The sequence below is a fragment of the Salminus brasiliensis genome, chromosome 2, assembly GCF_030463535.1.
Source record: "Salminus brasiliensis chromosome 2, fSalBra1.hap2, whole genome shotgun sequence".
Taxonomy (NCBI): Eukaryota; Metazoa; Chordata; class Actinopteri; order Characiformes; family Bryconidae; genus Salminus; species Salminus brasiliensis.
The window spans coordinates 20937151-20948128 of NC_132879.1; the positions used below are offsets into that span (position 1 = coordinate 20937151).

Sequence of the window (10978 nt, forward strand, 5' to 3'; positions counted from 1 at the left end):
CTCGACTCAAAATCTGGCTGCAGGGGAATCAGGAGGAACGTCTTGGGAATGCTGTGGGCTTCCCAGCTGGAGTAATAAATTAGATAAAATCACATCAGATACCTCGAGTGAAGACCCTGTCAGATAAGCGAAGGCCATGATGTCCATGGATGCACATCACAAACACACAGAGACACAGAGAGAGAGGGAGGGAGAGAGAGAAAGACAGAGACAGACAGTGCCCTGTAGGACAGCAGCCAATTAGGTCTAGCACATCTCAAAGCTCAAAAATGTCAAATTACCCATCATGCCATCAGTGCTCAGTTTGAACCTTCCATGTCAGCCTGGAAGAAGCTCCTGGTTCTCTGTCTGCTTTCCTGCCTCATTAGCTTCTTCTCCCACCATCTCTCGCTCTTCACTCCTCTCTCTCTCTCTCTCTCTCTCTCTCTCTCTCTCTCTCTCTCTCTCTCTCTCTCTCTCTCTCTCTCTCTCTCTATATCTATCTATATCTATCTATCTATCTCTCAACTCCTAACTCTTACCCGACCTCTTTGTGTTGCAGAGCTGCCTGCAGTGTTTACCCTCACACTTTCTTAAGGTTGATTCCATGTTGTTTGGTGTCTGAGAGACCCGAGAGAAGAGCTGTAGGGTTTTCAATTTGTAAATGATTTTAGAACGAGTCAGTATTTATTATGAAGCCTTTCTTCCTCCAGGTCTAATTAAAATGTACTAAATAGTAAATAATTAATAATAGCGATAAAATATTTTCTTTATAAGGTACAGCATTCTAGAATGAACCCCAGTGTGAATTACACTCCTTAATCATTACTACACAAAATGTGGTTTAGCTGTTATATGGGCTGTGCACAGTTATGGGCATGTTTGACACATAGGCTATTAAAATACATAAAATTACAGAAGGCAGGAAAGAGAAGGAGATGTAAAACATCATCATCATCAGGTCCAAATCATGTTCATAAGCAGTTTTTATGACATTAGGAAATGCCTGGCCATCCAAACCATGACGTCAGAGTAAAATAATCTCAAGTTTTTAGATGTCTTCCCTTAAACTAGAGAGCGCGAGAGTGAGTGAGGTGAAGAGCAGAAAGAGAGAAAGAAATGTAAAGGGAGAGAGAGAGCGAGAGAGTGAGTGAGGGAGAAAATGAAGTGAGACTGGTCGAGCAAGGTGGGGGGGATTAGAACGAGAGGTGGAGGTGGGGGGGGTAAAGTGAGAGAGTGGCAGAGAGGTAGAGTGAGTGAAAGAGAGAACGTAAGGGAAAGAGGTAGCGTGACAGAGGAGGAGAGGTAGAAAGGGATAGTGCGAAAAAGAAAGAGGGGTAAAATGAGAGAGAGAGAGGGAGAGAGGATGTGAGGGAAGATAAGGGAAAGAGGTGGTGTGATTGGGGGAGGTAAAAAGTGATCGAGAAAGATAAAAAAGGCAAGTGAGTGGGAGAGAAAGAGAGGGAGGTGGAGTGAGTTAGAGAGAAAGAGAGAGGGAGTAGCTAGAGAACAGTGTGTGTGTGTGTGTGATGGAAAGAGGGAGTGTATGAATGATGAAATGTAGGAAAGAGAGAGTGTGTGTGTGTATGTGTGGGAGAGAGAGAGCGGGAGAGAGAGAGAGAATGTTAAAATGTTAGCCGGAAACTGGGTGTAGCAGTGTGTCCTCTGGGCTCCATCAGTAACCATTAGACTAATGTTCCCTCATTAGGGAGCCGACTCTCACTGTGGTCCTGGACCAGCTTCTGCCGTCCCACCCAAAGCAGCTCATCAGAAGCAGAGTGCAACCGCTGCTGTTCTCTGATCAGCTGTGAGGCTTTCACACTGGAGCTCATCCAGCCGCCAGAGCTGCTGTGAGGAAATGCAAATGAGGAATATTTACTTAACCAGAAGATGATTGCTGTGACGGCTCTGCTGCACACAGACTCGTCCACATTCGACCTTTTTTGCATAATCAGGCAGCTACCCCACTCACACACACACTCGCACACTTGTTCTCCTGAGCATTTCCCAATATAGGAGTCTCGTAGTTCAGGGCATAGAGCGGAGCAATGGAGGTGAGTGACTGAATACTGTGAGCTAGAAACTGGTGTCCTTATGCAGCGGTGTGAAGGTATAAATATAGCTGCATATTGAGCTAAAATTACAACAACTCTGGGTTGGATATTATCATTATTCTTTATTTAAGCTCGGATTACACTGAGAGGGATCCTCGTTTGTACTGTAGCAAAGTGCCTGGGAATAAAATAAACAATAGGGTACAAAAAAAAACCCAGTCATAAACAAGATGTAAAATAAGATACTAAAAGAAAATGCAATTAAATAATATAAGCTGCATTTGAAAGAGAAAATAAAGAAAACAAAAATAACAAATAACTTAATTAAGATGATAATCAAAGCAATAACAAAAATAACCCAAAAATAAACTATTAGAAACACAGCTCAATTAATTACACAGGAAATATGAAAACCCTCAGAGAGTCAAGTGACACTTTCCCTAATGACTCAAAAGCCTAAAGATAAATTTGATACTTTTTATGCTGTTTTTTTAAGTTTAAAGCAAAAAGAAACAGCAAAGCAAAAATGTCTAACACATTAAAAGCCTACATACTATATAAATAATACAAATGACACTGGGTTTCATCTGCATCTGGCTGCCACTGAAATAAGTTAAGCGAAGAGCGTTCAGCATAAATGTATGTATTAAATCATTAAATATTAGCATGTTCCACACTCCATTTTATTTTATAAAATCAAAGTGTTTAGAAAGTCAAAGTTAAAAACTGGGGACTGATTCACAAATGTCTTAAGGAAGAAAGTCTAAGTGCTTTTGATTCTAATAAGAGAAATAGTTATTCTTCAGAAATCATCAGAAAGAATGTTCTTATTTATTTTCCCACCTTATCTCTTAAGAACAAACTCTGAGAACAGTTGTTTTCTCCCATATGAAAATATGCTCTTAAATATCGTGTTAAATTTACAATGGCCTCACAATTACCTTAGAGTTCAGAAGGTCAGCCTCTGGTCAGTTTAAATAGCTATAGAGTAGAGTTAATGTCATAGAGTAATGCTTCTACACAAGGAAAATAATGGCCTTCGGATCTCAGGCCACAGTTCTCATATTTTTAGGTTTTCCAATGCTTAGTTTGATTCTGTCTTTCTCCATTATCCTATCCCCTGCATATTCTGGATTTACTAGAATAATGGAAAATTTAAAAACGTGTCTCATGTTGTTTATGCAGCGTAAAAGGCTACATGACTTGAACCTTATCCTTGAACTGTTCTTAAGGGACAAAATCTTCTTAAAATCCATTTATGCAGTTTTCACTTCAGATTCTGACATCCACCAGTGTTTTCTTATTTGGATTTGTTCAATTTCCATCAGATTCATCAGAGCAGAACTGTGAACAATTCTGCGGTTTAAAAACACATCAGTTTTCTCAACCACAATTCTTAGGATGATATTGGTGAATAAGGTTCATTCTTCTGATCTTCTTAAGTGTTTATCTTTAGATTAAAATTTTTCTTAGGAAAGATTTTGTAGATCCTGTAACCCAGCTCTAGCAGAACAGAACAACTTGCTGATCGATTCCCAAGCCTAAACCTGGAAAAGAGGGACCCTGCACTTGCAGAGTACGTTGTACTAAAGAAAGAACAGTAAAACTGTGGACAGGAGGAGGAGGAGAAGGGAGAGGGGATGGGAAAAGGTCAGAGAATAAAATTTTTAACAGGCCTCTCTTTAGGCAGGGCCAGAAATCCTGTTGGAGCAGTAATGGATTCTGACAGGACGTCCCTATTTTACCTGGTGACTAAAAATGAGGGGAATCAGAGAGGTCTCTACCTCCCATGACCCTTGTCTCCCCCACTAAACGAGCATGCCCTGCTGGAGCTGTCCGTACTTCGTTACCGTGGCAATGTGCTCTAACTGGTTCTGTTCCTTGGACTCTCGCAGAGCACCTCGGCTTTGAGGGTTCTGCCATCTGGAAAAGACCAGGAAAGAGGAACTGATTGACCTTCATCTTTCCTCAGAGCACATGAAGACGCCAAAGCTGCCTTTAGTCTATTTCTGTATTTCTCATTCATTGTACACACCTCTACTCTCACTCACACACACACACGCACACACACACACTTAACACTACACAACATACACAAACTCAACATTGTAACTGCGGACAAAATATAGGAAACATGAATTTTACCAATGCAGAATATTACACTCTCACTCTTTCTCTGAATCTCTATGTCTGTCTCTATGTCTAACTCTATCTTATCACACACACACACACACACACATACATTCTCACTCTATCACTCTCACCCTATTTTTCCCTTATTTCTCTTTCTCTATAGCTTTTTCTTTTTCGTATCACCCTTTCTCTAGCTCTGTCTCTCTATCCTTCTTCTCTCTATCGCGCTCCCTCTCTCTACCACATTTTTTCTCTAGATCTCTCTAGCCCTCCTTTTTCTAGCTTTTTCCTTTATCACTTTTATTTCTGTCTGTATCACTTTTTCTCTTTCTCTCTCTCTCTCTCACTCACTCTCTGTCTCTATCATTCCTTTCCTCTCTAGCTCTCTCTATCACTTTCTCTTAAGCTCTGTCTTTCACTCTTGTTTCCTAGTTTTCTCTTTCACTTTGTTCACTAGCTCGCTCTCCATCAGTCTTTCTCTCTAGATCTCAGTCTCTCACTCTTTCTAATGTCTAAATAACCCTTTCTCTTTAGCTCTTCCTGTAGCGCTCCTGTATCCATGCCCTTTCTTCCGGTCTTCACTTTTTCCTTCTTATCTATCGCACTCGCTCCCGCTCCTACTCTCTCACATGCTCACCTCTGCATCTTTTCCTTCATGTGTGCGTATGTGTGTGTGTGTGTAGATTCTGAGAGAGGGATGACACTCTTTCCCCTTCAGAGCAGGATGTATAAGTTATTCATTTCACCCTGGTTACTAATTCAGGCTGGAAAAGAGCGCCCCTCTGCTCACACTTCAGACTCGGGAGAATTTGAATCACATCGCTTCAATCAGCAGGTTGGCACTGTACTGTATTTTAACATTTTCAGACGTCGCCAACAGCAGACAAACAGAAGGATCTGTTTGACTAACGGTGATGGCCTTGAAGGCTGCACAGAGAAAAAGCACAGCCCTTCTGCTGTAAAGACACGGCTCCAGCTCTGAGAAGGGAAATGGGAATTTGCATTTAGACACTGCAGCATGTGGTGAAGCTTCAGCTGAAAGTGATCAAACAGATTCAAACAAAAAGCACAATGTCCTGCTTTCAAAAGCATACTCATATTTCTGTTTAAGAGTTATTCATTACATGGATATGTCTTTGGGCAGGCTATGGAGGAGAAATGGGTTAGTATTGCATCTTGGGTTGATGGTACAGATAAGGTTAGAGCTAGTAGCAGTGTTTGGGTCGATGGAAGTAAAGGGCCTGCATTCATTTCTCAACTCTTAACCTGGTTTGAAAGCTTAGCAACCATCAACAAATGAAATCACAAATGGCGATCAGTGGGGTCCAAGCACATACACCATGTTGAACCAGTATTCTTTGCAGATAGAATGCACATTTTATTATAGAATGGCCTCTATTTACTGTCATTTGTGAGCAGGATTTTGAACACACTGACCTTTTGGCCTTGTTATGTAAGAAATCATTGTTTACTGTATTTATTTGTTTGTTTGTTTGTTTCAAAATAGCATTAAAGCCATAGAATTGTTGTAGAACAAGCCTCCAGACCCAACGTGTTAACGTGTGCACCCGCCTAGTGAAAATTTGCTAGTCATACAACTGAAAGTAAAACACACCGAATAACATATGGCGTGAGCTATACACTATATGTCCATATATTTGTGGACACCCCTTCTACAGAAAGCATTCAGCTACTTGAAGTTGCACCTGGGGCTGTCACAGATGTGCAAATGCAGACACACACAGCTTGTCTAGTCCCTGTAGAGAAGTATTGCCAATAGATTAGGACTCTCTGGAGCAGATAAACCACCAGGTGTGGGCTAGAAGGATATACAGCCCCCCAGCTTTGTGGAACTGTGTTCTCTGGAATGATGGAGTTAGAGAGGGGGTGGGGTGGGGTGGTGAACATCCAACATCCTGAACTCACTAACACAGCAGTGTTCCAACATCTAGTAGAAAGCCTTCCCTGTATTGTGGAGATGGTTACTCCAAGAAAGGAAGGATAAACTCTTTTTCTAAAGAAACAGAAGAAACAGTCAATGAGCAGATGTCCCAGTACTTTTGTCCATATAGTGTATCAGTAACATGATTGATGCAGCAAAAAGAATAAATGTATTTCGCTGTATTATTAGACATCCCATTAGAGCCTAGAACTAAACCAATCCTAGAATTGCCACTGTTGGTCTATAAGCCAAACCTGACAGCACACAGGCTGAATCTGACTAATTATCCGACTTGTAACATATAAATATACATTATATATTATTAAACTATAACTGTCAGATTTCAGGTTAGCACATAAAGAGAGGAAAGTAGTTCACACTCTACTCTTTCTGATTAGTCTGCTCAGTTCTGTCAGATCGTGCAGTGACCTCACTAGTCATAAGAAAATCATACCCCAGCTCCTTCATTACTGCGGTATGTTGAAATAATCAGTTTTAGTACGGGAGCGTTTGGTGGTTGGGTGGTAGCCAGGGTTACTGCTGCACACACAAGCATGATGTCATGTTATGACTGTGGAAGAAGACACACGCACATGTTCGAGCTGTCATAAGTGTAGAGCGAGCTCTGCTTAATGCAAATCAAGCATCCGCAGCTGACTGGGGGAAAGGGATGGTAAAAGAGAACAGCTAGGCCAGGAGGAAAAGAGAAGTGTAGATGAAAAAGGGAGTGAAATGTGAAGAAAGTGAGCGCAGGGTATTTGTCAGTGAGGCTATGGCAAGGTATAATTAGAGCCGGGTAGTAGGGAGAGTATGTGAGACAGGAGGGAGGAGAGAGATGTCTGTCTTGTGTGTGTGTGTGTGTCTCTCTCTCTCTCTCTCTCTCTCTCTCTCTCTCTCTCTCTCTCTCTCAGTCGTTCTGCAGAGCCTGTCCAATTAGAGCAATATGATGAACTCCAAACGATTCCCTGCAAAATGGAATCTATTGGACATGTGCTGAGTCCACCGGACAAGAGCAATTTAAAGCCTGCCTGCTCTGATTAGAGCCACTGATGGCCAGCCAGGCGCTTTCATCTCACTGCTTACTGCAAAGGAGAGGAGGATGAAAGCGAGGGAGAGGTGAGGGAGGACGGCCGGTCCAAGACGTAGAGGGTCAAAGTGCTCAGGGAGGTTTGGGATGAGTGATGAGGGATGAGTGAAAATGACGCAAGAAATGATTTTACCTTCAGTTTTAGTGTACACTGATGGGTAATTCATCCACACTTGAAGCCAAATTGGTCCCACATTTTTGGCTTCGGAGTGCTGGCAAATATCGAGTACCAGTCTGAAAACAGTGGTACTTTCAGTTGTTGCTGTTTTACCCCCTTATATTTATATTATATATATTAAAGTTCAAAGTGAGCACATTTCAGACCTAAATATGTAAGTGTTGCATGTCTGTGGAATCTGCAAACGTCTGCACCTTTCTCTTTGATACAGTTTAACATACATTTAATGATAAATCAATAGAAACATACACTTTAAATACGGAACTCTCCTGAAACGCATCACCTAAATATGTCAGCAGGTCTTACAAAGATCTTGGGAGGGGAACTGCAGTCTACACATTTTTTTGGATCTGGGAACAGTGTGTATATGTTAGAATAGTCCTCATTGGAACTTTTGTATAACCGCCTGCATGGGGGCGCTAGAGTTTGCAGAAAATTCAGCAGGATTAGACCATTTGAATACGAGGACACACTGTTGTCTTTCCAGTTGATGGCTCCAAATCAGGGCTGCGCAATATTAGGAAAAAATGACATTGAGATACTGTGTTCTGCAATAAAAATTACAATTTTAAAAGATCAGGAATTTTCATCAGATTTCTCCAGAAGTCAGTGATCCAACAAGTCATGATCCCTCTGTTTATTAAAGATTGGAGTAAAATAAATGATACTGGGTAGATATAATCTGCCTCTGGTAGACATGTCATGGAAAAGCAAGTTGTCGCATGACGTGTTTGATTTAATTAGCCTTACATGACATTGCCCATGTGCTCATTGCAATGACAATGCTAGAACACCATATTGTGCAGCCCTTATCAAAGCAATGTTGCTGATAAAATGCAAGTGAATAACTATTGAAATGTGCTTAAAAGAGCCAATGTTGCCTCTGTAGGCACAAGACCTTTCAGCTAAAGACTGTGAGTCTTATGCATTTTACAAAATCTATCTATTACAAATGATTTACTTTTGCTGAGCATTTAAATAAATTCTTTGCTAGGAAGTTAGCAGCTCAATGCACACATTTTATTGTGATGGTTACAATCAGTATACCTCTTTAGGGCTGGGAGTTGAAATAAGTAATCAATAACTTTGTAGTACCAGACAGATTACTTCAGTACTACTGAGTAAGTCCATTGCAGTTTATAAATAGGAGGATTATGTATTGGCAAGGACTTAATGATGTGATACAGATCGTCATACAGCGGTTATGATTCAATGCTGTGATATTGTGTTACTGGAAGCAAGATTTTGCAATTTTTTAGCAAATTGTAGGAAAACTGTCAGCAAAAAGATAAGTTAACAGAATCTAAAGACATAGAACATTGCTATCTACCGGTCAATCTGACACCAATCTTTACATGTCAACTATTACTTAAAAATTGAGAATCGTTACAGTTTTGCAAAACATAATATCCTAATGCTTTGATATATCCATATTTTCCTACACCCCTAATAAACATACTCACTTCCAGCATCTCACTCTGTTCTAGTTTAAGCCACAAACACTTTCAGGTTTGTTATTGAAATGTTTTGGGCAGAAGAAATAGCCCTGGAATCTGTACTGAAGTCAAGATATCAGAATTGGTATCAAGTCTTTAATTTTTATAATTACTGTGACAAAGAAAAAGTATCATGTGTGGGGCTGCCACGGCTACCTGATACCCAGTCTACAGCAACTTTAAATGTTGCCTCTAGGTGCTCTTGTTAAATGTAGCACTGATGCGAAAGAATAACAGTGATATTTGACCTGACATGGTCTTCCCCCCCTCTCTTTTCTGCCCCACAGACCTGATCACCGGCGAGGCCCAGCAGACCCTCGCGACTATGGAGATGACGGAGACTCATTCATGGGACATGCGCCATAACATCAGCAAAATGCCCACATCCCTCTGCTCTCCTACCTTACTATCAGGGACTGAACACTGGAGTGGACTGCCTCGGGTTATCAGAACTATATTTTAACCAGAGTTTAAAACCCTGGATTCGTTGCCTTTTTTTCTATTCAATTTAAACTCATTGACTTTTCCTGAAGAAGATAATGGAATGAATGAGCTTTATTACAATCAGGACCCAGCCTTTTTCCCAGCCTTCAATTGTGCGTGAAAGCAGAGTACGGACTGGATTATTTTCTCCCTAATTAAACACGGAATGAGAATTGCCTTCGTTGCTTTACGTTGCCTTGATGATAGTGCTGGAACTGCGGCAAATGTGTTGAGCTTAACTAGTAAAAATTGTCAGCAAACCAACATTCTGCAAATACTGAAAAAAATACATATCCACGTATATTTGAAACCAGCTTAAGATTGTGGCTGTTGAACAATGATGGAATTTTAGGATTTGTCCATGTGAAGATTTTACACTGCAGAAATACCATCAAGTCACCAAGTCCAACTATTTGTGGCGAAAATCAGTAGCACAGTAGCACTCCTCTTGTGTTTCATGCATGACTTTGTGTTTTTTCCAGAGTCTGAAGAATCTGTGAAACAAGCACATCCATCCTCTATCATCATAATATTTAACCTATACCCACAGTGCAAAAAATGAAAGGCAGGCCATCTCTAAATGATACAGTTACTGATTACAGAGCATCTATTTAAGCTAACTCAGCTTAGTTTAGTCAAACATGCTCCTAACTCACATTTATAATTCTGCATGTCAGTTAATTAAACAATACACTCTAGAACTGGGAAAGCATGTACATATCTGTGTCTAGAAAAGAATGGAATGGTAAATGTACTCAGAACTGCATTTTTATGTAGTGGAATTTCACACAGCGGCCTAACTGCTGCTCATTTGACTGATGAATCTGTAAGTACAAATCCCAACGAAGGCGCAGCTCTCCACTGTCAAAAGTCACCTCCTAGTCTGGGGATGACATTTAATAGGGGGCGTTCTAACCCACAGACGGGAATAAATAGTAAACAAATTGAGAAGGCTGGACATATTGAAGACACTTCAGCTGTAGCTAATTTACTAATGTTTTTCAGCTACCTCAGCAACTCAGATACATTAGTAAAGATGCAGAACAAATGTGAGTTAGAAGAACTTTAGGCTAAACTGGGCTGAGTCGGCCTGCCTTTACATTTTTTACAGTGCATCTACAGTACCATGTTGCAAAGGGAACTTTTACCTGTGCGTTTATTGTGAATCACTGTGATCGGACAATTGTTCGCACTTGAAATGATGCTCGTGTAGAAGGGATGACTCGTTTGCATACAGAAATGTAGCAGTAGTAGCGCTGCTGAACATATAACCGCTGTTTACTGCTTTGTCTATCTGCCTTTGGCGATGCTTTAAAGAGCTTTTTCCAGACATGGAATGTCTAGCCTTTCATCTTGAGTGCTGTTTTTGGATTATGACATTAATGAAAAATGTCACCAATGTCTGTTCTTTGGAAGGAGCTTTGGAAAAGCTTGAGAAAGTTGTATTTTTAAACAGCTTGAAAAATGCAGCAGATCATTTCTGGCCCCTGCTGTTATTTCGCAGACATGCTGACACCACTGTAATGCCATGCCGCAATTCACAACTGACAATAAAGTGACACATGCACAAAAAAGTTCCTTTAACCTTACCCAAAGTAGGTAAAAACAAAGAAAGCTGAATACATT

The 10978-nt window shown here is 40.7% G+C and overlaps 1 protein-coding gene across 2 annotated transcripts in view; it reads left to right on the forward strand.

Moving 5' to 3' along the window:
* Positions 1 to 10682, forward strand: part of trim44 (tripartite motif containing 44) — a 143589-nt gene extending 132907 nt beyond the window's left edge. Inside the window, exons 8-9 of one of the 2 annotated variants that reach the window (XR_011978362.1) lie at positions 4850 to 7224; positions 9157 to 9243. Coding sequence is in view for 1 of the 2 variants with exons in the window: in XM_072669987.1 (XP_072526088.1) it covers positions 9157 to 9235 (79 nt within the window). In the remaining variant the exon portion in view is untranslated. Of the gene's footprint in view, positions 1 to 4849; positions 7225 to 9156 lie in introns of both variants that reach the window. The other variant, XM_072669987.1, reaches the window with a different exon arrangement.
* The last annotated feature ends 296 nt before the right edge of the window (positions 10683 to 10978 follow it).